General features: G+C 43.6%; 1 protein-coding gene and 1 long non-coding RNA gene across 5 annotated transcripts in view; one reads left to right on the top strand and one right to left on the bottom strand.

Moving 5' to 3' along the window:
• TNC (tenascin C) overlaps positions 1-23,675 on the top strand; it is a 72,126-nt gene extending 48,451 nt beyond the window's left edge. For 3 of the 4 annotated variants that reach the window (XM_055719777.1, XM_027809477.2, XM_005441993.3), the window contains 12 exons: positions 5,374-5,646; positions 11,097-11,219; positions 12,474-12,617; positions 13,778-13,897; positions 14,345-14,488; positions 15,371-15,501; positions 16,478-16,610; positions 18,406-18,557; positions 19,466-19,562; positions 20,250-20,411; positions 21,696-21,859; positions 22,362-23,675. In XM_055719777.1, the coding sequence (XP_055575752.1) occupies positions 5,374-5,646; positions 11,097-11,219; positions 12,474-12,617; positions 13,778-13,897; positions 14,345-14,488; positions 15,371-15,501; positions 16,478-16,610; positions 18,406-18,557; positions 19,466-19,562; positions 20,250-20,411; positions 21,696-21,859; positions 22,362-22,472 (1,754 nt within the window). In that variant the 3' untranslated portion in view covers positions 22,473-23,675. Of the gene's footprint in view, positions 1-1,038; positions 1,315-3,626; positions 3,900-5,373; positions 5,647-11,096; positions 11,220-12,473; positions 12,618-13,777; positions 13,898-14,344; positions 14,489-15,370; positions 15,502-16,477; positions 16,611-18,405; positions 18,558-19,465; positions 19,563-20,249; positions 20,412-21,695; positions 21,860-22,361 lie in introns of all 4 variants that reach the window. The other variant, XM_014282312.3, reaches the window with a different exon arrangement.
• Positions 23,676-27,088: 3,413 nt separating this feature from the next.
• LOC114016641 (uncharacterized) overlaps positions 27,089-27,708 on the bottom strand; it is a 118,615-nt gene continuing 117,995 nt past the window's right edge. Inside the window, exon 7 of the long non-coding RNA XR_003561216.2 lies at positions 27,089-27,213. This is a non-coding gene — a long non-coding RNA (uncharacterized LOC114016641). The remainder of the gene's footprint in view (positions 27,214-27,708) is intronic.

Raw genomic sequence — 27,708 nt, 5'->3', positions numbered from 1 at the left:
TCACTTCCAGAGTTACTTTCCTGTATCTCACTGGCTGCATTTCCCAAGGTGTTCTTGGTTTATACTCAATTGGCAAGAGAAAAAGCAGAAAATCAGCCCTGAGAGCCCACAAAGGATTCTCTGACCACCTGGCTTCCAGGTCATGTTTTTGTGCTTTCTGTTCTGTAATGAATCTTTAATGATTTTATGCTAAATGGAATAGCTTTAAAACAGGATGGATAAGGATCTCTCCCCCTCCTGTAGCCTGAAGGCCAAGTTTCTCCCCTGGCAGGGGAGAGATGTGATTTTGAATTTCCTCTAACAGAAAAGGAAAGCCTTTTCTTCTTAAGGAAGTGTCCTGGCCACTGAACAGTCAGAGAGGAGAGCAACAGCAGCGTTGTGGGGTCTTTTTTGTTCATTCTATTAGATAGTCTCTGATTGTGCCTAATCAGAGGATGGGGAACACCTTCTCTGTGGAGTCCAGGGAGGTTTTGGCCTGACATTAGTGCTGAGATGATCACTGTTAGAACCGAACCCCCTCATAAATTTTGGAGTCCAAAAATAATACAGCTCCAGGCAACAGAAACACTGAACAGAAGCTGAACTGGGATTTCAAGGATGTCTGTTTTGGACTTGCCTAATTCCTGCCTGAAACCTACTTTTATCTACTTTGGAATTGCATTGGGTTTGTATTGCCATCAAATTCCCAGTGTGAGTTCCTGCAGTTTCTGTGGCTTTACCACAGGACTGCATGCTGTTGGTGCTTCTGTAAATCAGGCCCATGTTTCATTAGGAAAACTGAGTTTAAGAAAATGAAATGAAAAAATAATTTAAAAGTCAGCACTAATTTCAGTGGCTTCTTTCCGAAACCTTACAAACTGGCTCTTGCAATGCTCCTTTTTTTTTTCCTTTTTTTTTCTTTTTTTTTTTTCTTTAACCACTGCAAAACAAGGCTGAAACATTCAGCCTTATCTCTAAGCATCTATAAACCTCCGCCCCTAATTGCCCCAGTCCCCTGGAGTAATGCTGTGTCTTCACCTGTGTTCCTTTTTCCTTCAGAGGCTGAGCCACAGCTGGGCACGCTCACACTCACAAACGTTACCCCTGACAGCTTCAACCTCTCATGGACCACCAGAGATGGGCCTTTTGCCAAGTTTGTTATACACATTAGAGATTCCTATGCAGCACACGAACCCCAGGAGCTTACGGTGTCGGGAGGTGCTCGCAGCGCTCACATCTCAGGCCTGCTAGATTACACGGGCTATGACATTAACATTAAGGGGACCACCAATGCTGGTGTTCACACAGAGCCCCTCACTGCTTTTGTCATGACAGGTACCTGCTTAAAGGTTTGGAGTCTGTTTATTGGCTCATAAAGGTATATATTCCAGCATGGATTTAAAAAACAAAAACAAAACTCTCTACAGCACTGAATATCTTGTCCAGCAACAATGGTTTTGTTTGCAAATCTAGTGCAAGGATGGGTCAGACCAATTGTGTGAACTTAAAAAAAGCATTCTAGGAGGAGTACTAGTTAAGAGTTAGGAACTCTCTGGAGTCTTTCTCCCATATCGAATAATCTTTTTTAACTTTGAAGTTTGAGGGGGAAATTTGCCTAACACTAGTTGCACCTGAAGGGTCCAGAGAAGACTGGAGTTTAGAGCATCTCCTGTCCTCTGATGTCCCCTCAACCCACCTCTTATGTCTGAATATTTCAGCCAGGTTTTGACTGGGATGGATTGTACATCATACACCTCTCAGATGACCAAATAAATGCCACAGATTTGATGTGTTATGTGGCCAGTATGGGCTACTAGGGGTTGTCACACAGGCACAGGGGCACCCTGAGATGGATTAATGAAGAAATCGAGGCCTTTTCCTTTTTCTCCTCTCTTCATTGCATGCAGTGGGGACACCAGTTGCAGTAGCAGCATCCCTCTCAGCGTTAGGCTGTCCATCTCTGCCAAAGGCAAAGTCCACCATCATTTTCCTTAAGGCAAACGGCTGCATTTTGCACCAGCTCTGCTCTGCCCCCTGATGACATTCAGTCACATAAAAAAGAGCAACTCAGCTTTCAAAACCCCTGCTCTTTAGCTTCACCAGAGCACAGATGCCTCCTTTTTTGAAAATAAACCATGGACACTGGGATTCTGGGAGAAGGCTTCCCACAGCTAGGTAAACATGTGGCACTGCGCGGCAGAGAGCTGTGCCAGCAGTTCACAGAAACCTGCTGGGTTTAGAGTGGTGGTGTCACTCAACACCTATCCCAGGAAAATAATTTCGGCATTTGGAGCTTATTGCTTGTTTACTCACCCTCCCAGAGACCAAACCAAAATGTGGATCTTTGGGCTTGCATGATCAGAAGCAAGTAGGCTGCAAATAAGTCTCTGAACTGCATAAACTGGAGCTGAATCTCTGGCATCCAAATGTGTAAACATCAAAACACAAGGACTTCCAAATTATAAAACTTCAAGAGGTAATTTTTATGCTAAATTCTAACAGATTATCAGTTTCAGCAGTTGTGAAATGTCAAAACCAAACCCCAAACCCTTTTCCAGAGAAAATTCTGTGTTTAGCTAACTCATATTTTCTGAAGTGAGCAGAATTTGAGCGATTGGAAGAAGGGATGAGTTCACTGCTGAGCCAACAAAGCAAGGTTTCACAAGTAGTTTAGAGAAAAGCTAGCAATGCCTGGGATGCAGGATCAAGGCCAGGGTTTAGCAAAGCCAGCTGATCTTATTTCACTTCTCAGATTCTGAGTGAGCAAAATGCACTGAGCAACTGTCTTGTGAAATGATGGCGCTTTTTTTTCTTTTTTTCTCATTCCCCCCGCCCCCCCACCTAGAGACTTGGTGTGAAAGTTCTGAGGATTGATCCACAGCCTCTAAATTTTGACAAGTGTCATGCTGACGTGGGGAAAAAAAAAAAAAGGCACTTCACTGGAATTGAAGTTGTCAACATACCACGCTAGCAGCTGCACATGAAGCTCTTTGGACAGATCATGTCTCATTGCTCTGTTCCGCAGGCATTAGCCCCTGCCCTGAGCCAGGGCAAGTCCGGCCCCTTGCCTGTCCCCTGCAGAAGTGTTTAGTACTTGCACTGGCTGTGACCCTGGCTGATGAATGTCCTGCTCCTGGCAGTCCTTCAGGCATCTCTGACCCCTCCACCATTGTGAAAAGAAAAGCTGGAGATATTCACGTGAAGCAGAGAGGCAAAGCAGCGCAGTACAGGAGCTGTGAATGCCAAAGTTGAGGCTTGTCCCTAAAGCACTGGTGGTGGAGACAAATAGAAGGAAATAAAAGCTTCATGCATAGCATTTCTAAAAGAGTTTTGGTTATAACTGTCTTACAGTGCATGTGTAACAGAAGAAATGTGCTTCCACAGTGAGCTTGGAAGGAATTTCAATGGAGCTTGCGAGTCAAGGTGCTGAGACACCCTTGATGAAAATTAAGAGTTGACCATCTGACTTCTGGAGGCTCCACTGAAAATCCAAGTCTCGTGGTTCTGGCTATGCACTTCTATTGAATCCGTACTTTGGGGAAAAATGTGATTTATGTTTGGTGGAATCTGTGACACTTTCTAATTTGCAATGTTTTTCGCTTCTTTTTTTTTTTGTGTGTGTGTTTTTGCACCTTCCCTTCTTTTAGAGGCCATGCCCCCACTGGAAAACCTAACTGTCTCTGATATTAACCCTTATGGGTTCACAGTGTCGTGGATGGCATCGGAGAATGCCTTTGACAACTTTCTAGTAGTCGTGGTGGATTCCGGCAAGCTGCTGGACCCACAGGAGTTCCTCCTTACGGGAGCCCAGCGGCAACTGAAGCTTAAAGGCCTTATTACTGGCATTGGCTATGAGGTTATGCTTTATGGTTTTGCCAAGGGGCACCAAACAAAGCCCCTAAGCACTGTGGCTGTTACAGGTATTTTAATGTGAACAAATTCTTCTTTTCCACCTTTTCTTTCTTGCTTTTCTTCTCACATGGAAGATGTTTCATGCAATCCATTTGCAGAGCAAACTTTGGCTTTTGCATCCTTTTCTGCATCGTGGCTACACATAACTCCTGGTGATTGATAGGTTCACCAATGAAATCCTGTTCCTTCTAACTTGATGTTTCCCTTTTTGTTTTTATGAGGGATCCTGTAGAGGCGCATGATGTGGGTTGAGGGGTGAAAGTTTCTGGTATGGTCATGCAGGTACTTCTAACCGAAGTCTTTAAAGAAAAACAGCTGCATGCGGGAGCTCGTCTTGTTAACAGCTGTTGGGCAGCATTCTCCAACTTGCCAACCATCAGGACCTTCAGGAAGGGTGATGCATTTCTTGCCCAAGGCTTCCTTTCTTTCACTCTCTGGGTGGGTTCCACCCAAAGACCATCAAATGTGATCATTGCTACCCACAAAGTTGGCATGTCTCTCCAGAAAACCTTAGCTCATGTTTTCAACCTCATCATAGCTGCTGTTTGCCAGCAGCACTTGAGCTTTCTTGAAAAATCTTTGCAGACTGATTCCATAGCCCCATAACCATCAAGTCTCATCTGCATATTGCTGTGTATGCAGCAGCAAAGCTGGGGGTTACCTGATCGGAAGTTTGCAAGAAAATGAATAGGAATGTCTTTCTGTGGAAGAAAGAAGTGCATTGGAGATGCTGTAAGGTAGTAACCACTCCAGTAGCATTTCTCTAGGTAATGACGCCTGACCACACAGAGCTAAAGATATTTTGCAGGTAATTAATAACTTACAGCTCCTGGGATCCTCTTGAATGGGTTCTTTCACTAAAGCCAGTAGGTCTTGCATTTGGATTTAAGTGTGCAGTTTAAGGAACATAAACTTTCATAATTCCCCTGAGCTGCTTCAGCATTTATTTAATATTGCTGTAAAGGATTCATCTGATCAGAAGCATCACAGATGCCAGAAGTGCATGAAATAAGGGTTTTGCATGAAGAAAAAGACCCTTTCAAGGGGCTTCTATGCAGTCCTCCTAACAGAGAGAGACCTGACAACATTACAGGCATGCCTGCAGATCTATAACAAGAGCTTGTGTTTATCATATGTAAAGGTTTCACATAGGTAGCAAGGGAGAAATGCACATGAAACTTACTATTAGCATGTATGTAATTTTGCATGCCAGAGGCAAACGGTGTATGACCCTGCGGTGGATTTGCTATTAAAGAGTGAAAGTTTGAATGGGCCTGCACACACTCACATGTATCTTCTTCAGTAGGTTTATGATGCTAACAGTCCGGGTCGGTTTGGTCTCCATAGCTGGCAGGCTGTTTCCCTTTTCTTTGAACTGTGGTTGGATTTTTGCAGTGTGCTATAGCCAGACCTCAGGCAGGTCTCCAATGAACTGATTAACAAATCATTTCTTTTCCCTGCTGCTATCTTCTCCTTTTTTAGAAGCAGAACCCGAGGTCGACAACCTTCTGGTTTCAGATGCTACTCCAGATGGCTTCCGTCTGTCCTGGACTGCAGACGATGGGGTTTTCAACAGTTTTGTTCTAAAAATCAGGGATACCAAAAGGAGATCTGATCCACTGGAACTAATAGTACCAGGCCACGAGCGCACCCAGGATATAACAGGGCTGAAAGAGGGCACTGAATACGAAATTGAGCTCTATGGAGTTAGCAGTGGACGACGTTCCCAACCCGTAAATGCAGTAGCAACCACAGGTATTGTCTTTGCAGTAGGAAAAGTGTAACATGTTCACGCCTGTTTCTTTCAGCATCTCTCCTTTGCACAGCCAGCTCGAGCTGCTCCTGAGGTGTTCCAGCTGCCCGCTGCACGTCCCTTAGCCGAGTTACTGCTCCCATGTGCTGTAGTTATTTATAATCAGTCAGCTCTGATTCCCTAGTTTCATCACTGTCTATATAATGTGGTTCTATTTCATTACTTTCTTCATTTGGAATTAGGCAGCAGTCTAGCAATGAAAGCACTGGCTCTGGGGTCCAAGAAATACTTTCTTTGTATCACCCTGTTTCAGTGATTCACTGTGACTAATTGCATATCGCCACTATACAACAATTTACCTCCCCAGAAAGGGGGTACAACAAAATTAATTTGCCAGAGCTATTGAGGAGTTTATTTGTGGCTTGATCAGCAAAAGACTAAGCACCCTTAACTTGGACTGATCTTACCAAAAGCAAGATGTTCTCAGTAATTCAACATGAAGTTGAGTTTCTTGCAAAATCAAAACTTTGAACTCTCTCAGCAGAAGTTTCTATATATTCTCATTCTTGTCTATCAAAAATCCTGATGTAAATTAGCTTAGTGTCTTACCCAGGTAAAATAATCCAGAAGAAAAGATGCAGGTATGCCTGCCAATTCATACATTTTTTTTTTTAAAAAAAAATAAATACCAAGGCCTTAATCCTCAATTGCAACATGCCAGTTCCCCAAAGCTGGATTTCTGGCCTTTCATAGTCTCACATTAATGAAGCAACATTGTAAACATAACTGCAAATATCTTCTGTCTGAAGTTAGCCTAAACCTTTCTACATTTCTGAAAAATCTCCACTGGAGCAGAGCTTCATTTTCTCAGTGGCAGGGAGGAGGACATTCTTGCTGCTCATAGCTGGAATATTTTTTCTTCTATAATTTTTCTATGAAAGTGTGCAGATACTAGTCAAGTAAAAAGCTCTTGAAGTTTATGTTGAAATTCTTAAATTAATTTAAACAAACAAAAAAGGTTCATAATTCGAAGCATTTCATTTTAGCACTTTTGAATGAAGCTTTTGATTTTTTTTCCACCAAAATTATGGTTTCATTTTGAAACATATTGAAATCTAAAGCAAATGAAGGAACATTCTTCAACCCAAATTGACTCTTTTAAAAATTTTGAGCTTGCTGATATGAAAACAGTTATTTTAAATCAACCCAGTTCCTGGAGAAGGGCAAGGAGCACGAAACAAGTAAGTTCAGTGCATGAGAAAGCCAAGAGAAATGGATACAAGAGGCATTTGCCCAACTATAGCAGTGTCCTCCAGACAGCACACAGAAAAAGGACAATAATAACTCAGTATTTTCCTGAAATAGCAGGGCCTCATGATTTAACTTAATGTCTGTGGTGCCACTTGTTAGCACGGAAAGGCACATTTCTGACCAGCTCAGTGACTGGCATCACATTCCCTGAATAAACAGCAAGGGCATATGTACACTCACGCAGACATTTACATGGAGCAGAACATGCATCCATCACAAGCCGCTGTCCCCCAGGCTCGTGGGGAGCTCATAATGGAGAGGGATGTTTAAATTCAGCTGCACTTGTTAGCAGCATCTCCCCGTTTTCACTGACTTCCAGGATATTTATGGTAAACCACTAGGAGTTGTCATTTTGCTTATGACTACATTCTTATTCGGTTATTTAAGGGAGATTTAGTACATGTCACCTACTGAAGCCAATAGCCCCAAAGATGTTTGTCAGATGTAAATAGCCCATGGATAATTGATAATAGAGCTGGAGCCACAAAAATCCAGCTAAATAATTTGGACTGCAGGTTGCACAACATCGAGTAGCTGGGCTGCCAAGGCATCTAACTAATGTCTTTTTTAGGAGTTGATTATTACACAAACATATGTATATTTATAGCATTTCCAGTCTGGTTGCAAAGAAATATTTCTGTCCCTGAAAGGGGTAGCTCAGACAGGCTTAGATTCAGTCTTACTTTCTTCTGCCTGTGTACAAGTTATGAGTGAGCAAGAAATAAATTAGCTAGCAAGTCTTTAGCTTTAGTAGAGGAGAGAGTAAAATAACAGTGGGAATAAAGCTAGCAAACAGGCCAGCAAACCTAAACTGAACATATCAGGGAAATGAAGGCAGAAAAATAATCTAGATTGAAAATCCTTCTCTATTTATCACTTGCAGCTTCCCCCTTCTTACTTACCTGGGCACATACCCTTCGTATACACAAATGCAGTCTTAGGGGATCAGGTCCTCAGTTGATGTAACTGGTGCAGCTGAGGGGGTCTGGTTTGAGCATCCCAAGCCATCCTCACCGAGGGTCTGTACAGCACCCACCCGCCTGCCATGAGGAGAGAGGAAAGATCTTGCAGTGCTTGCCTTTTGCTGCCTTGTCCTCCTCTGTGGTTTCCTTTCCTTCTTCCTTTTGTAAGAAGAAGTCGGCAAGGCAGTTGATCAAGTGACAGCCGTGGGCTTCGGATGTGGAAGGGATGAGCAGGTTAGGACTGGCATTTGCTATTTTGTCCATGCAGCTTGTGTTGGTCCTGCATGGTGACTTGCCTAGAGGCTGAGATGATGTCCCTTGCTGCCATCACACCAGGAATGTGGTGTGAAACTGCTGGGCAGGAGAAGTAACAATGAAGTCTGTCTTCCCATACCCATCGCTAATAGCTCTTCCTCCATTATTTACCCATGTGTACAAGTGAACAGCAAGAGTTTTTCCCCCAGAACTGCTGATAATAATGCTGTTAAAAGGCTATCCTCTTCGGGGTGATGATGGTACCCATTCTCCCTACCCTCTGCATTTGTTTGTCACTTTAGCCTCATCAGTTCTGCTGTGATAGAAGACAATTATAAAATCACCATAGTGCAAGGCAGCATCATACAGATCTGCAGTGTCTAATCAAGTTGGCACAAGGGAGTTTGTCCTCTGATGCTCTCAGAGGGACAGTGTCTTTCCAAAATTCATGTGTATAATGTCCGTTAAGGTGCAATTCAGCCCTCACTGGGGGACCACAACACAGGTATGTGCCATTTAATATCCTTGGTCGGAAGTGTGAGTCTTGTGTTGCTACTTTCCTCCTCTTCTAATGGAGTTTTGCCACACTGTTGACGGCATTTTTTATCTGAGATGGTCACAGAACACTTTACATGCTCTTTATTACATGATAAATGCAACCTGGTGCTTCCTGTTGCTTAGGAGAAGAAAGTCAGGGAACACTCTGCTATAGTCTGTTAGGAATGCAAGAACAATTTTTTTGCAAACAAACCAAAGAGTAGCAGCTCCTTAGGTATCATGAGTGCTTTAGCAACCTCACAGGAAAGTTCTGTCTCTCCTACAGCTAATGGGGAGTGATGCTGGAGGACAATGCTAATTACCTGTGTCTGCCCAACAGATGTACTGTGGTTTTTTATAACAGAAGCATGCTGGCCATCTTTTCTGCCTGCTTAATTTTGGCTTTCAGGGAGACCAAGAAGATGGTTTCATTTGCTCCTTTCTAATTTCCCTCTGCTCAAAGGTACCACCCTCTTAAATCTCTGGGACTCGTTCCAGGACTGATGCTTGCTCTGGCGGTCCATTATACTGCCTCTGCCAGGTTTGCTCCCGGGAAAGTAGCTGCAGTTGGGGTACCTGGGTATATGGAACTCTCACATAGTCAAGGCCCTTCTTACTACTGTTTGTTATGCAGTTCAGATTCTGGTACAGAAAACAAGCACGAAGCCCATGAAAGCGTGCACAGCAGAGCCCAAGTAGGATGGATTGGGTACTTTTTTTCCTGGTAAAAGCTGGAATTCCCCATATGTATGAAAATGAACTGCTGATCCATCTCTTTGGTCTCCAGAGTCATCACTAGCACTTTTCTCTAGTCACTAAGGGCACCTACAATGTGCAACAAAATCAATGTGATTTTCACTTCTCTCTCTTTCCCAGGTTTCCTTTATGCTCTTGTTTTCTTCAGACTGTACCTAGATCAGTAGCAACTTTGTGTGCCATTGTAGCTTTACTAATCCCACCTTGCTTCCTTCATTATCTTTAATTCTTTTCTTTCTTTTGGCTTTTCCATGAGAGCAAACCCCATGAATGCAACATGTTTAGTGAGCTCCAGAGTAATAATTTACATTTCTCTTGAGAGCTCTGTTGTTTATCTTTCCCTGCCTTTCAGTTGATTTAGGGCTTTGCTGCTAAAGCTTTGGGGACACATGGAACAAGCAGCCCTCTGACTTCTTTCCCGCAGACACGTTCTTTCCAAGCTATTTCAAGCATGGTCGCTTTTTTCTCCTCTTGCCTTTCCTTCCCCTGCCCTCAGCCTGTCTTCACTGCTCTTAATGTAGCTGATGTTGAGTATCGGTGCTCTTTGTGCTAATGGGCTACTCTGTGTGGGCTGTTTATTTTTTTAATACACATCAGGGTTGTTTTGGTTACAGTCAAAAAAACAAATTGGAAGTGAGATGCTCAATGTAAACTTTGAAGTAGCAGCTCTCTTTACCGTGTCCTTCCAGAAGCCCTTTCCATGTTTTTTGCAGTAGCTTAAATAGGTCTTGAACTGGAATGTTTCAAATCAGTGTTGGTTTGCATCATAAGATTGGGTCATTTGGGCAAAACTGGGCTTTCTTAGCCCAGCTTACTGATCCAATTTATGGGGGCAATAGTAGTGCTCAGGTTCATATGGGGAAAGGTTGGGTTGTATAACAAAAATCTGCAGGGGAACCACAAGTGCCTTCTTCACAACGGTTGTACTTGGATATCCTCTGGATGTATGTGTTTGAATATACCTAGAAAATTCGTGGTCTCAGATAAAGATTCCAAGGAGAAAATCTAGTCACCTCTAGTTTGAAGCCAACAAAACTTACAGGCAGCTAGTGCTTGAGAGGAGAGACCCCTGATGAACTCACGCACCTGAGTCCAGGTCTTTTTTAAGCATCCTAGAATAAAAACTTTATGATCAGAAAGAGAGACCTCTCCACTGCTAAGGGCTGCCACGGCTATGTGTCACAGCTGCGGCTCTGATACTCAATGGAAAGTCTAAAAACCATCCAAGTGAAATTGAGGTAGAAAAAAAAATATAAACATAATGATACCTGAGTAATAGGTGGCATTCCTGTAAGGGTTCCTCCATACCTTTCTGTAACACTGAAATCTCTGTTACCTCTATGTACACAATATGCCAATATGTGTCTGGGGTATTTTTATGCTGTGCACTACTGCAACATTACTGAAAAAGGAAAATTTAGACCAAATAGATTGCTGCTGTCAGTATGTAATAACACCGTTAACTGTTTGGTGCTCCCTGCATTAGTGTTGTTTAGGACAGAATATTGATAGCATCAGCTCTTGGGGTAGGGGGTAAGACAAATCAGAGTTCCAGCACTAAGAACTGATAAGCAATTATTTACCTTTCCTTTCTATGTGGTGTGTGTGTGTTCTTTGTTCTCCACTGACAGTTGTTGGATCTCCCAAGGGAATTTCTTTCTCTGACATCACGGAAAACTCTGCTACAGTCAGCTGGACACCCCCTCGCAGCCGCGTGGAGAGCTACCGGATAACCTATGTCCCCATCACAGGAGGTAACTGTGCAGAGGGACAGGGAGGAAGGTGACAAAAGGGAGAGAAGAAAGGGTTTGTTGTGCCAATATCCATTTCTCAGTGCATCTCCCAGCTCACCTTACACAGATCATTTCTTTCTTCAAACTGCTGACCAGGAATGTGGATGTGGATACATGGTCCCAGTGAGCCAACCTCTGTCTCGGCAGTGTCCTACATCCCATGGACAAGACTTGTAAGGGTGCTCAGAGCTGAGTACTGGAATCGTTGGTACCCTAATAGGGTCATGTTCACAAAAATCTAGATTCCCCCTGAGCCTCCTAAGTAAGGATTTCTTTCCAAACTGTCTCGTTATTTTGTAGGCACTTTATGAGCTAAGCATATGTGAAAAAATGGCCCTTGGAAACAATAATCGTAGTTCATGGTTATAATAGTTTTCCAAGGCAGTGATTTTCTTAGAGCTCCCCAATGTTGTTTTATTCCATCCATTATATCTTGGTTTTAGTGTTCATTTTAAAAAACTTCCTATACTTAAACAGGTTTTTAGCATAACTTGGGGACATCTTTGAATGGAAACAGCTACACAGCAAACACTACAGATGTCAGAACTATAAAAGACATGCTATTGACTAAGACAAGTAAAGACACAAGCCTTTAGAAAATACAGTATGTAAGCATGCACACAACTTTAAATATATAGTTGTCCCACAGAAGAAAAGGAGCAATCCGCTATCATAAAGTTAGGCACTTGTCTAAGTGCTTTCCTGGAATAAACCCAGAATCTGAAACAAATATGTGTCCTAAGTCCTCACCCACATATACAGCACCTCTTAAAATGATATATACTGTATCCTTATTTGAAATGAGATGGGTGAAAGAGAAACTTCTAGCCCTTACCAGAAACAAGGCAGATCGAAGTTGCGAGTCCTGTCCTCTTGCAGGTGTATGAATTTCCATGTAGAGTACATTGTGTTTTCACCTTACATCTCATTTGTAAAATCCTATTTTTCTGAACAGAAATGTTAATTTTTTCCTTACTGTTGGCATACCATTAGGAATGAATAGAAACCAATGTCTTAGATTTACATGTCATGGCAGCAATATTTTTTCCTGAGGCTACCCTTTGACATCGGTGATTGTAACTAACTAGGGAAAATTCACCACCTCCTGTACAAGTAGGTGCATGTTGGTCAAAATGTCTTTAGCTTGAAACACATCCTTCAAGCATTTCCTGGAGTATTGTGTCACTAATCCCTTGGCATTTGGCTTCATCCTAGGTACTCCAAATGTTGTTACAGTCGATGGAAGCAAGACAAGGACCAAGCTGGTGAAGTTAGTGCCAGGTGTAGACTACAATGTTAGTATCATCTCCGTGAAAGGCTTTGAAGAAAGTGAACCCATCTCTGGCACTCTGAAAACAGGTGATAAATAAAGAGCAAATAGCAGTTTTTCCAATGTGTTGTCTGTGCCGTAGGAGAGGCTGGGGAACCGGAGCTGCAGACCCACTGAAATCCCATTTTTGCTGTCCTTTTGCCTACTCTTTCTTTGTGCCTCTGTATTTCAGATGAGACTAGAAATTGCAAGTGATCAGGCTCCCATCTGCTTAGTGCTGATGCTCAACTTCCAGTGAGACAGAGACAATTCACATAGTTACAGTCCTAATACATCAGAAAAAAAACCAGAAGCTACTTAACACTATTTTACAGACAAGGGAGCAAAGTGCCAGCTCAGCTGAGCAGCTCAGACCAGTTTTTGTTGTGGACTCAGACTCTCCCAGGTTCCAGACTGTGTGCTAAGAGTAAAAACATTCTCTCTCCTGTTTTTTTTTCTTTAACTCAGCAGCTTTAAATATCCCTGCAGGCAATGAGGGTTCACCGCCTCTGCTGACCCCACCCTGCAGTCTCCATCATTCATTCTTATTTTGGGGGGGAGCAAGTATCCAGAGAACAGAGGCAAGGAACAAGTTGACGAGTATTGGATACTAACATGAAATGTCTAAGCCCATCCCAGCCGTACTGGAGGCAGATATCTATCCTAGTTCAGGGAGAGCATAAAGCCATGTGCAAAGCAGAGTCCTGTGAGGAAGCAAGGCAGGCCGTGTGGGGATTTTGGATGGTTGGCTGCCTGTTTGATTGGTTTATTTTTAAACATGCAGGGCAAGCCGGTAGAAGGTCATGGTGGTGATCAGTTGCTGTCATATTAATTCTTTTTCCCAGCTCTGCCTCCCAAGTTTGCTCCAAAAAAGCAGCCCAGATTTCGGGGTGTTGAGAGAAATATGTCAGCTCTGACAGAGTCGTTAAGATTGACGATATCAAGACTGATCTGAGAACATGGTTATGGCTGTTCCCAGTGTTTAATCCAGACATTGACCCCCCCTTTCCAGCCGAGGCATTTGATGTCTCTTTACAGGCACTGACGTCTTTCCTGCAGAGCTCCACTATTCCAAAGGCAATCAGAAAAGCTGCATCAAGCAGCAGTGTTTGTGCATTTTGTATCATGTATTTACAACAGAGCATTGCACAGAGCCAAGAACATTTGTCAAATGTCAAATTCCTTCAATTTGTTATTCTCTTCCTTTCAGCTCTGGACAGCCCGTCAGGTCTAGTAGTGGTGAACATCACAGATGCTGAGGCTCTGGCGACCTGGCAGCCAGCGATTGCTGCTGTGGATAATTACGTTGTCTCCTACGCTTCTGAGGACGGTGAGGAGTTAGTGATGGGTCCGGGAGCTGACAGCGGTACAGCTCTCGAAGGATGCTCCGAAATGGGTGCAGCGACGTGACTCCAGGAAGATGGCAGGGGGCTGTTATTTGAGGGAAACATTTTAAAAACTGTCATTTCAGTTAGGCATTCCCAATTCAGATGTGAGCAGAGGTAACAAGATTCTTGAAAAGATGGCGTTATAATTCATATGAACACTAGAGAGTGCTAATACTTCTCGCTAAAGTACTCTGGTAGTAATTCAGAATCAGCACAGGTGAGAGCAGGGAGATGGGCTCTGGGCTTTTACTATTTTGCTCTTGCTCCCCAGCTAGTAAAAAATAAAATAAAATAAAATTAAAAAATCACTGAGTGGAGTGTGAAGTTGAGTACATCATGACATGTCTGAATAATGCTGGGATCTGTTCTGTTTTGTGTTTTCTTCTTAGAACCAGAAGTTACCCAGATGGTATCAGGAAACACTGTGGAGTATGACCTGAAGGGCCTTCGACCTGCAACTGAGTATACGCTGAGTATCCATGCGCTGAAGGACACACAGAAGAGTGAAACCCTCTCCACTCAGTTTACTACAGGTGCTATGTCCCACCTCACTGCAGGGGAGAGCAACCCTCTCCACTCAGTTTACTACCGGTGCTATGTCCCACCTCACTGCAGGGGAGAGCTGCCATCTCTTTTAGTCCCTCCTGGCTTACGTTTCTCTAATACCAGCAAGTGACCCAGCACGTTGTGCTTTTTTTAGTAGAAACCTGAATTTGGGTAGCATTTGCACCAACTTTTCTCAGGTGGAAGGCTGGCGTGACTGATCCAGAAGGTGGTTTTCTGTCACCATTTCTACAGATTCTCAAACAAAGCAGGAGCAAGAGCTCTTCTTTGGGGCTGATGCTGGAATACCAATGCTGAAGGTATCCAGCTAGTTTCATACTTAGGGCTTTCCAGGAGCATCAATGAAATCATGGACATTTCTTGTTTTCCTCACTGTTACTTGGCTTGTCCCAGGGCAAAGGAGCCAAGAGCCAAGTCTTACAAATTCCATGTTATAATTACAGTGAAGAAGGGAAGCTGTAGCCAGACCAAGTATGAAAAATTTTCCTGTCCAAAAGAGGTGTCATTGAAACCAAAGATTTTCTTCCTGGGAATATATAAATACCAATCCCTCTTCTTGTGTGAAACAATGAAAGGCACAATTTTGTTTCAAAAGACATTTTGATGCAACTGCTTATAAAGTGCCTGACACAAGCCAATACTTAGACTTAGATAAAGTAAATACCTTTATTTCAAAACTTCCAATGGGAAAATTACTGTTTGATTACAAAATGTAGGTTGTAATATTTTTCACTTTCAAATTTCTGGGGAGAAAATGTTTGCTTTCCTGTTTTAATATACTGTCCATAAAGATAGCCTGAGTACTAAACTTCATATAGTTGTGATTTTAATTGATCCTTTGTCTCCATCAGGACTGGATGCTCCAAGAGATTTAAGTGCCACTGAGGTTCAGTCAGAAACAGCTGTGTTGACTTGGAGGCCTCCTCGTGCTCCTGTCACTGGTTATCTCCTGATCTACGAGTCCGTTGATGGCAGAGTCAAGGTAGAGCACTTGTAACAAAACCAGAAGGGCTGTGCCTCAGAACTGGGCAGCAGAGATGCTCTGAAGCATCCAGCAATGGAACAGAATCATACGCCTTAAGATAAACACGGTAAAATACAAAGTGCCTGTTTCAGTGCCTGCTTGAACACAAATGCATTCCAAACCTGAGTAAGTACTTTCCTATATCACAGCCTGAAACAAGCTCAATTGCAGCCAGAATTTCAACCGTCATCTCTCCACAATATGGATAAAAGCACAAGCAGCCGTTTTCCCTCATTCCAAACCTGTACCATAGGATAAACTCAGACACCTCAAAAAATGGGATTCCCCTTTCCAAACTCAGGAGAACGCACCCCTCTGCAAGGGAGGTGTCTAAGGCAGGATGGATCTCCTTGGAAAGTGCCTCTTGCTCCCCAATAATTTTATTATGTTCCTAAATAACTAGATTACACTGGTTGCTTAAATGAGGTAAATCCCAGCAAAAAATTGCAAATAATTTTGGATGTCCAGCCTGGTACATCAGAAAGGGTTTTGAGTTTCAAGAAGGTGAATCCCCTAAGCATACTGAAAACCAGTCCTTTAAAGTTACAGAAAAGCAGCCTTTGGAAGACTGCAGTATATTTCCTTGTCCTAAAGGGTGATTATTCTTGATTTTTTATGAGTTTCACAAACAAATCTATACAATGGGTATGTTTAGGGCATGTAAACTTTTATGCTAACTTGCTTTTATATCACACAATTTATACATTATGATGGTAAACATTCATTTCCAGGCAACTTTTCTCGAACTTCTAAAGGAAGTTTGCTTAATAAAAATCTTAGAGGAATAGAAGTTTTGTATTAAATAATTTAGATCGTTAAAAATACCATAAATAATTACCACAAAAAAATAATGTGACAAACTAAAATAAATAACAGTTCTGGTCATTATGATTTGCTCACTGAGGTTTACCTGTATTATTTCTCCTCTCCACAGGAAGTCATCCTAAACCCCGAGACAACTTCTTACAGCCTCACGGAGCTGAGCCCATCTACTCAGTACATGGTGAAACTCCAGGCGCTGAGCGGATCCCTGAAGAGCAAAACAATCCAGACTCTTTTCACCACAAGTAAGGCCTTTAGAGCACACGCACAGCTGAAGGAACATATAAGTTACTGCTCTCAGGGCAGAGCAGGCACAGATCTCATAGAAGATTTTTACTCCAACTGTCAGTATGTGCTTCATTTTGCTTGTAGTGTCAGTGCAAAAGTCCCTGTTCCCCCTGAGCTGCAGTGTCACCTGCTTTCACCAGACTGGCAGGATGAAATTATTTTCTTTATATCCATCCACATTACGTCTCTAGTCCTCTCTCTGATGAAACATCCTATCTTTCCCGCGTAAAATTTGGAAAGGAACATTGCTCTTTAAAATCCCAGCTGACACCCTGATTGACCTCTGTATTGACGCATAGCAAGTGCTTAAAACAAATCAGCATTTGAAGTTGAAATGAAGCAAACCACATACACACACATACACAAACCAGTTCAGTGGTCCAAGGAGATGCATTTCTGGACAGGCTGTTTTCTACTCTTTCTGAGATCAGTTTTCATAAAGCCACACAGCATTTGTTCCAGCTCTAAGAGGACAGCTCTCCAGTGAGCAGAATGCAAGAGTAGATTGGGTTCTCTGAAGGTCACTTCACAGCTGACGTTAAAAGAAAAAGTTGTTCAGTATTAACTGTGAAACCTCACCTGTTGTTTGTCTCACTTTCCATGGTTTCCAGCCTTTTAGAACCAGCAGGACCTTCAGCCGTTCCCATTGTCCCTTCTGTCACTTGGACCGTCAGCCCAAGGGCTCACAGAAGTGCTGATGAAAGCGACACATCCCCGACCCTGCTCACAGTCACTCCTTGTGCAGAGCAGGATAAACTCTACCACCAGGCAACAAACCACAACCAGATATTGGAGAATTAAACCTGGGTGTATTTAAGCAACAGTTGGGAAACTGACCGCAAGCAGGGACTTAACGGGGTGCCTTTGCCCATACAAACAGGGTGTCAGCCGCATTCAGGCAGATGCTTAAGCCTGGCCTCAACTCGAAACATGCATTTGTGTGCTGTTAAGTTAGAGGGAGAGAGCTACTTTCCTCTGAATCCAGGAGCTGATGCAAATTCTGTAGCTGAGGCAGCGGCAGGGATGGCCAGCACTCTGGAAAGGGAGCAACAACCACCCCGTGAACAGCCACAGTTCAAACTCTCCAACAGGCACACCTAGAACTTCACTTAATTGGACCATTGACTGAAAAGTTAATAGCCTGAGTGAATTTAAAAAGTAAAAAGAAAAGCTTTTTAGGGGGTTAGAAATTGTTCTGACTGGAATGATGCTATTAGCTTGTTAGAAAGAAATGCTTAATGACATTTCCCTGTAGTTTCAACTGTTAGTGTTTGCTTTGTTTTTTGAAAGTTTTGTAACATATTTAATATTGTACTTGCTAGCAAAATACTACCAATCTTTTTATTTTTCATTGTAATCCTGTCTTTGTATTTCCCCCTCCTTTTTCTATGACATTATCAGGGTTTGGTAGGTTTGGTTTTACCCAAAAGTTGCTGTGAACACAGCTCATGCCATTTCAGTATTTAGCTGGCGGATGCATTCCCATCATAGCAGGGAGTAGTTAGGCGGCATTCACAGCACTTAAAAAGTGTAGACAGATGTGCAAAAGCATATTCAAAAGAAAAATTTACATCATCTGCTGTTTACTGTGAATCTTCTACATGTAGGATAGCAATTACAACCCCGTTCCTGCACTATGTACTTGGCTGTGCCATTGACCCCAAACAGATTTTCGTGAGTCATCTATATTCAACAAATTCCTTGTAACTGCTGATTTCTTAAGGACTTTTTTCTCTTTTTGTGTGTGTGCAGCTGGTCTTCTCTATCCTTACCCCAAAGATTGCTCCCAGGCTCTCCTGAATGGAGAAACCACCTCTGGGATCTACACAATTTACTTGAACGGGGACAAGGCTCAGCCTCTGCAAGTCTTCTGCGACATGGGCGAGGACGGTGGCGGCTGGATTGTGAGTAAGGGGGAGAGCCCCCCACCACCCTTACGTGTATCTGCCTATACTAAGGGCAGGGATAGCACATCCCATCCCTGTTCACCTACAGCATCCCTCATAGTGCTCTCTTATCAGAGTAGGGATGACTTGTCTGTAAATTTGGGGAATTTTATCTCAGGTAGGACACCTAGGTGCCTAGAACAAGCTTACCAGCTCTTTCTGTAGGTGGAGGGGGGAGCTGGAGGAGAGGAGAGAGACCATCCAAAGGATGGGTCACATCAGTGGTTTCAGCACCTAGGAAAAGCACTGATCTCTCTCCATTGGCTATAGGGGATGCTGAAATTACCATCTTAGATCAGATACACACCTTCTAAATAGCTAATTAGGTGAGAGGAGGGTGGACTGACTATTTGGATGAGAAAGACAGTGAAGGAGATTTAATCACAGGCCAGAAAAATCAGGTGTTCAGCAGCCACGGGGCATGGTGGTGAGCCCGGCAAGGGACACATCCCACCTGGACAACAAATGAATGGCAATAAACTCACCAGCTCTCTGCACTGACAGCCTCGAATTTGGACATGCCAGAGGGACCCAGGGCACAGAAAGAAAAGAAGGAGCTGGAGAAATGCATGGCTAGGGGACTGAGGGATGTAGAAAGACTTGGCTGAGAAATGGAGAAGTGCAAGAGGCTGTTAAAAAAGCAGAGAGCATCATGCAGGGAATGAGCCTGGGTACCCAACAGAGAAACTAGACACTCCAAGCCAGCAGGGAGCATTCAGCAGTCGTGGTACAACACAGCAGCTGCTCCGGGTGGTAAAGGCAGGGCAGCAGTGACGCCAGGCTCTGCGTTTGGCAAAGCCACATCACTAGTGCCCTTTCTGCCCAAGGCACTCTGTCGGTGACGCTGCTTGTGGCCATGGTTGTAGGTGTTCCTGAGGCGTCAAAACGGAAAGGAGGATTTCTACAAGAACTGGAAGTCTTATGTGGCTGGGTTTGGAGATCCTCAGGATGAATTCTGGATAGGTAAGTGTCAAGAATTTGTCTTTCTTAAAAAGAAAAGATGAAGGGCAGCCCAAAAGATTAGGAGCCTCTTGGAAGCCTCCGCTTAGCTGGCAAGGATATTTGTAAAGGGGACGGTAACCTGGCTGAGGGAGGCTGAGGAGAGCATGTGAGGGAGACTGGAACTGCCAGGTCCAAGCCAGTCCCCACAGCTGCAGGTCACAGCTGTCACATTTCTTGGGTCACCAAACATAGCATACCAGTGCTCACTGGGGCTCCGTAGAGAGTCAGAAGGCAGCCTGAGAAGCAACAGCAAACCTTCTGCCTGTACTTCCAGAACACCCGCAGCAACACAGGCGTATAACTGAATGAAGCAAAGTGGGGAAAAGAGAAGGAAAAAGCAAATTTTTTCAAAGATTGTGCTACATTTTATTTGGTTGTAAAATGAAAAGCAGCGATGATCACACAGCACAACTTTGATTGCTTTTCCCAACAGGCTACCTTGTGCCGTGGTTTGAAGGGAAGAGGTCTCCCAGCCAGCCTGGGTTTAGCTGTTTGCTGTTGTGCTAACAGCTGAAATAGCTCACTTCCCTCACCAGTCTGTATGCCCTGTTGTATCTATACAGGCCAGTATGACCCTCTTTATGGGATAATGTGACGGTAGAGAAATAAACACGGGGAGACAAATGAATTGTTCATTTACATCCACAGGCCTGGAGAACCTCCACAAAATCACTTCTCAGGGCCAGTACGAGCTGCGTGTGGATCTGCGGGACAAAGGTGAGACAGCTTATGCTGTCTATGACAGGTTCAGCGTTGGAGACTCAAAGAGCAGATACCGGCTAAGAGTGGATGGGTACAGTGGCACAGCAGGTGAGATGAAAGCTTTTTTTTTGCTTCTGATTTGCAGTTTCCTCCCAGTTGACTCAAGATAACTGTGAATGTTGCAGATCAGTGTCACAGCAGGTACCTCTGATATGTTAGGTGTTTGAAAATATAAACATATCAATATATTTTATGTTTCCATTTTAAATCTTCCAATCATTTAGGTGCCACATTTTATGGCATGCTTATGACAGAATATAAACAAGTGTATTAAACAGCCATATAACTCATTTGGCTGATGCTTGGCTGTCATTTATACAGCTAAGAATAGCTTGGCACAGCCTCGTGTCTTCTCAGCCGAATATGCGGCAGAGTCCTGCTATAACATGATTTTTAATTTTGCTGAACAAATCATCTGCCTTTTGTAATTACACTGGGGCAAACCCTGCAGCACTTAGTGAGTCCTCATCAGGGCTTCACAGGATTAAAAGATAAATCCAGCTCCAGAGGATGTCTTGAAAAGAGATTTTGCTGCTAGGTGCATAAAAAGAGACCACAGAGATGTGTATGTATGGACTCTGCCCTGTGACCATCACATGAACTTTATGCACAGTCTATAGGGTTACAGACAAAGAATATGCAGCAGTAGTAGAATTAATGTCTATTTGAGGCAAACACACTGGTGCAGAGCAGTAGTAGCTGCTATAGTTAGTAGGATTCAATTCTACTACTACCTTTTCCTAAGCATCCAGGCTGAGGATTAATGGATGGAGCAACGTAGATAGTAAGGCATGAATGGGAGCTCTGCCTCAGGCGTACACCCAAGGCTGGTCCTCTTGCACCCACCTGTAAATGGGCACCTGGCCCCTGGGAGTGGGAGGTCAGTGCTAGGCAGCCATCTCTCTGTCTGTGTTTCCAGCTAAAGAAGATGGGTGGCTTTACTGCATGGGCCAGGGAAGTGTGGAGACTCCTTTGGTCTTGATTCACTCCTTGCGGAGGTCTCTGGACCTGCTTTGTTCACACTGCCTTCTGTACAGGGCCAAGATCCAGCTTTCAGCACAAAATGCAGAAAAATTGAGCTGCATAAAAATACACTTAATAAATTGGGGATTAGAGACCACCTGGGAAAATATTTTTACTTGCTTCCAACAATAAAAATTGTCACTTCCTTCTGTATTAAAACAAGTCAATTTTTAAAAACATAGATACACAGTCAGGCTTCACAGATGGTGCATGGCATGGTCCAAACATTTTCTGTAGAACGGTCACTCCTATGTGATTTAAACCAGGCAAATCACTGACCTTGCTCTTTCTTTTGTCTCCCCCATTCAGGTGACTCCATGACATACCATAACGGAAGGTCCTTCTCCACCTTTGACAAGGACAACGATTCTGCCATCACCAACTGTGCTTTGTCATACAAGGGTGCCTTCTGGTACAAGAATTGTCACCGAGTCAATCTGATGGGCAGATACGGTGACAACAGCCACAGTCAGGTGAGTTTGGCGTTTGAAGGCTTCCATAATGCATGAGAAGAAGGGGAGTTGGAATTATGGGTCTGTCTGGTGGTTCAGCTACCCGGACATAAGAGCACCAGCCAAGCCCACCCTCCAGACCAAAGGATCATAGGGAAAGATATGGACAGTTGCTCACAAAACAAGAATTTAATGTCAGCTGGTGAAAATTTGATCGTTTTGTATGATTTTCCAAAGGAATATCCCAAGCGTGCAGGGAACAATTGTAGTTTTCAACATGTGAAGCAAACCATCATGGCATGAAAGCCGGGCAGGGTGACAGCTCCAGGGGAAATTGTGTGGGTTTGCTTGTACAGGTCACGCGTGCCAGCACCCCATGCCCCGTGCCTCCCCAAGCCCTGCTCCTTTGCCGTGCTCTGTTCTCAAATTATAAACCAGCCCGACATCTGAAACAAAAGCAGTGAAAGCTGACAAAAGGAAAAGGGAATGTGTGACCTCCCACACTTCATCTTTGTCTTGGCAGGGTGTTAACTGGTTCCACTGGAAGGGCCACGAATATTCCATCCAGTTTGCAGAGATGAAGCTGAGACCCTCCAGCTTCCGAAATCTGGAAGGCAGGCGAAAGCGAGCGTAAAGCCTGAGTGGTGGCGAAGGGGCTATGGGCAGGGTGATGGGGGGGAGGGAAATAGAGTGGGGGTGTGGGGAGAACCTCTGGCATCACTGGGGTGGTGGGATGTGAGGAGCTGGTAGTCGTACCAAAGCATCGGTGACCCGTGGCCCGACAGAGGCTTCTGCAGCAGCCCAAACAATAAGCCTTAAGCGTCCCAGTGTTTTTAGCAGAGCAGCTCCAGCTGCCCACCAGTAATGTCCTCCACACCAAAGACAACAATCTCAAGGGTTGTATGTTGTTTCATTGATTTTTGTTTTCTCAGAAAGCCTCTGGGACAAGTTTCTTCCGCAGTTTGACTATCTTTTGGGTCACCCGGGGTAAGGGAGGGAGAACAGTTTTGTACATTGGTAGTTTGTTCTAGAACCAGCCATATTTTACACACAGAAATTTGTATGATTAATTATCATTATCATTATTATTATTATTATTATTAGCTATAATTGAAATTCATTGGTCGTCGGAAAGCCTTTTTTTATATATATATCAAGTACCACAGAGAAGGAGGGGATGGGAAGGGGAAAGCAGTATGTTTTAAACTTAAACATAAGATTAATATTATTAATATAATGAAAAAGTAATAATAATAATGATAATAATAATAAGCTAAGGTTTTTGTCATTTTTAAGAGAACCATGCTTTCGGAAACACAGCAGGACAGTGTCTGATTGTAAATTTTTTTTTTATAAATAAAAGCACAATTACTTTAAAATAAATTTCTACCTTTTTTCATACATGTTGAGTTTGTGCATGTCCAGGGTATGTTACCTTAGATGGGGAAGCAAAAGAAAGGCTGAGAATGATTAGGCTGCTGAGCCCATACGAAAACTGTTCCTTGTGTCAGTGACTGGCTGTAAGTATTCTGCTGGGTCTGTAACAGTGAAATGCCCCTAAGGAATTGGTTTCTTTTAGAACATATTTCTTTTCTTTTTTCTCCTGCCCAAAAGCTTCCTACATGTTTTTTCTAAGTGTTACTGACCAGCGCTTGCTCCATCTAGGTGGGAATAACTAACAGAAGAATACAAATACAGAGTTGTTGTTAGGTACCATGGGCAGCTTTGAACACTTGTGTAAATAAAGGGCTCTCTTTTTTAATAAGAATGAAACCTATGTGTAGTTCCTCTGTATCATACTCTTCAGCTGAAGGCAATAAAAGATCTTTTGTTTTAATCCAGTCTCTCTGCCCTGTTTCAAGGCTGTACTTTTCAAACAAGACAAGTGTTTCTGTCTCCTCCTTGGTGCTCGCTGGAAGTGGCTGGGAAAGAAGATACTTTCAGTCAGAGTGGATGTGATCAGCTCTGAGTAAGACTTACCATGAAGTGCTAGTTCCTGGGTAAGGTTGGATATTGTTGCTTTGAAACAGGGTGTAAAAAGTGTGTGTGCATTGGAAACATCACTGAAAAGCTTCCAAATCAGGAGGGAGGAAAGGAAGGAAGGAGAGCATTACTTGTCTTCACCCTCAGGTCCCACCTTCCTAATTTTTTTTCCTTTTACAATTGTCATTATTTTTTATTGTAATCCTTTGATTATTGCATTTCTGAGCTTTAGCTGAGCGTTAGCCCTCGGGAATGGTTATGTCCCAGGGCTGTCTTGTTCATGGTCTTGACTGAAACTTTGGCATCGCCACAGAGGGGAGAGCCTGGTGGGGCGCCCCAGTGCTAGGGTGTGCACTGGGACCAGCTTTACTGGGAGAGAGCCCCAGGACACAGCAATAGCTGAATGGGGACACAGAAGGTGCTGCAGACAAGAGCATCAAAACCTGTGTGCTATGCTTTGCTAGTAATCCGTCTCAGCAACTACAACTCAGAAATGTCTAATTTCTGTGGATACCTGTAATTCATCTCCCAGGAACCATCTCAGACAGCCACAGCTACCTATGGCTAGGCAGACTTTAGGACCACAGACTAAGAGAATGCAGGGATGGTGCAGAGGGTTTACCGTCTGGGAACAGGCAATGCCTGGCAGGGGAAGTGGGAGACATTCCTAACAAAATTAGTAAAAACTATTGGAGGTCTTCTCTTCACACTGTTTCTATTCCAGCATCTCCTGGCACCGCTGCCCACTCCCTTCATCTGCTTTAAGCCCAGGTACCGGCAGATGGCACACGGAGTCCGTCTGTCCTGGGCTATGCCTGCCCTGTGGCAGAGCTTGGAAATCCTGCAGGTACCCAGCATCGGTCCAGGTGCTGCCATTCTTCACTGCTGTCTTCTCCAGCACTCCGAGCTTCCTAGCTGGTGGTGGTGCCTCAGCAGCAGTGGTCTTGGTTAGGAAAACTAACTGCATGGAGTAAAGCATCACCCTGTGGCCACACAGCAGGAACTTCACAAGGGCAGCTGTGGGGAAAAGTTTATTTTGGGCTTGCAGGAACTAGGTCACAGCAAAAGCACATGTCAAAGAGGAACTTCCTTCATCAACGTTATTCCATGTACCTTTAATTTCTTTCTCTCCCACCCTTGCCCCTCAGTTGAAGTTATACTAGTGAATCCTGTATGTTTTGCACAGGGATCACAAGCCTCTTTTGACCTTCCGGAGTGCTAGCAAGGATGTGAGCTGCAGCACTCTATTCAATTTATTCTCTAATTAATAGCCCCTCTTTGGTGTTTTTCAGAGCAAATGATTGGCAGTATAAAAGACAGCAAATCCAATAATGAAGAAATATGCTCTACTCTCAAGATGCTTTTCAAGTTATTAGGAAATGGCACTAAATCTGTATAACTGGGGACTTGAAAGATCTTGCAGTCTGTTTGCAGACATTCAGAGAAAGAAATGACATTTATGAAATTATTTTCTCATTTCTAGGAACATCCCAAAGCTGTCTGTATCTGGTTGTGATGTCATTTAGCTTGGCAGATCCAAAAAGGGCTGCTGGAGACGGGCTCGTATTTGTACCTCACTCCAGAAATGACACAAACACTGCACAGCAGAAAGATGATCTTGCCTGTAATTACTCACTGACAGATGCCCTGCCTGGTATTTTTCATCATTACTACTGTGAGAGAGAAACTGGCAAATCCTTGAAGGAACACGTGCCAAAGCACCCTTCAGAGCTGACACGGGCTTGATTTGGTACCAAGCAGCTCTGCTGCGGGCCACTGTCAGGGATATTCGCTTTCTGCTATTTCTCTCCCCCCTTTCCTGGTTGTCATTTGTGAGATTAGCTTTAAAACACCCCCAGTTCTGAAATTTATTTATAAACCTGACAAGGGCAGACCAAATTGCTGTCTGGTTAGTTTGTCAACTTAAAAAAACATAAACCACCTTAGTGCTGGTGTTAATAGTTAACGCGATGAAGCAGTTTAGGAGCCTCACAGGGGGCAGGAGAGGAAGGGCTTCAGGAATATTTAGACAGCAAGATCCGAGGTCTCAAAGGCAATGAAGGAGGTGTTTGGGGAAATGAGTGGGATCTATGGCGTTGTTTGTATCCATAAGGGGTATTTTTGAGACGTGTAGATGGAAAGCATCTTTTCCAGTGCCACTGTACCTATTCTGCCTCCTTCAGTCAATGTGTGTGCCCAGCCCTGCAGACACCTCGATTCATCCTGCAGTCCTAGCAAGATCTCAGACTGGGATTTAAGTACGGGTGAGGTGAGCGCTTCAGGCCAGCTGGGCAAATACAGCTGGACAGATAATTTTTGGGGACTGAGGCTTAAGTTGATGGCAGCTTTTAGGTTATTAAATCCTCTGGCTTTTTTTAGGACTTGGACTGCTAAATGATGGGGTTTTTCTGAATCCAGGCATGAGTTTTTAGCCACACTGACAGAGTGGCTAGAGCACTCCAGTTTGATGTGGGAGATGATAGATACTTCAGATTCCTCCATCTGCCTCAACCAGAGTGAGACCTTGATGTTGGCCCAGTTTGACCCCAGGAGAGCACCCTCCTCTGCTGCACCATCTCTGAGTTCAGCTGCCTTACCTCTTCTCCTGATGCTCTTCCATTCTGTTCATTGATCAAGGGAATTGATCTCACCTGTTGCTGGGCTAAATATAACCACAAAACCAGAGCATCTTGCCTGAGCCAACATTAGTGAATAAGTAGCCCAAACTATTGCAGTGATTTATAACAGAAGACACCTTCTATTTCCCGTCTTTCCTGTACAAGGATGTCACTTCAACAAAATTACAAAAATTACATACAAATAACTTCATTCAAAATTACAGAAAAGTTTTACTTGCTTTGCTTTAAGAGGAGTTGGGCATAACTGGGGGTTGAAGAGCGTGTAAAACTAGGAATCTGAGTATAGAGTGATCCAGTGGCTGCCCCAGCTACCCATTTGGTCTCAGTCTTCACTACCTGAATCCAACACTGCAGCCTTGGTAAACCTTCTCACAGCTGCCACATTAACTCTGAGGGCTGTCACTCTGCAGGAACAGTACTTTTTTTCTTCTTTTTTTTTACCCCCTCTTCTTCTTGTTCTTCTTAGCATTCTTGGTGCTTAACCTAATGAACCTTCTCTGTCAGACCTTGATTAGCAGCAGGGAAAGCTGAACAGAGATGTTTAGCCATCATCAATAAGCAGCAGCTTGATCCTCCACCCAGAAAATGTCAAGGTGGTGGCATTAGCCTGATAGGCACCTTGCCACGTCGTACTTCTGCCTTCCAGGAATGTGGACAAGATGACACAGACCTATGGAATACAGCTGGGATTGCTGAGACGATGCTTGGCTGGTTGCTGTTCTTCTCTGCAATTCATCAGGAGCTACAGGCAGACTGGAAGTAATGAGCAGATACGAGGCACCTTCATATAAATTTACAAATATAGGATCTGGACATCAGGCAAAATCATAAAACGTATTTTATGGGGAGTGTGTGTGGGGGGAATCTATGTAAAAATAAAAACAAAACAGAAGACATGAACCCTTCAACAGCTTTAGAGCTCCAGGTGGGGATATCCCCTGTTCAGGATTGCCTTACCATTTTCTTTGAAAAAAATCTGCTCAGAAACCCTCTTGACTGTAGTCTTTGTTCATATGCCTTTTTCTTGGGTATTTCCTGGGACCCTCACCAGGTAAAGAAATCTCAGCCTGTCATGCCGTAGCAGTTTTGTGTGAGTACAACATATGTTTGTCTGGCTAAACAAGGTGCAGTTTGTCACCAGGAGACTGCAAACAAATATCAGCAAAAGCTGCACATATGATCTTTGCTCTTGGAAGGCTGACAGCCTCGCTGTAAAGGAACGCACCTTCATCAGACCTTCAGTCTAGA

Source organism: Falco cherrug, chromosome 9 (assembly GCF_023634085.1).
Source record: "Falco cherrug isolate bFalChe1 chromosome 9, bFalChe1.pri, whole genome shotgun sequence".
Taxonomy (NCBI): domain Eukaryota; kingdom Metazoa; phylum Chordata; class Aves; order Falconiformes; family Falconidae; genus Falco; species Falco cherrug.
Note: the sequence above shows the minus strand (reverse complement) of the source record. Positions and strands in the feature narration are given on the sequence as shown.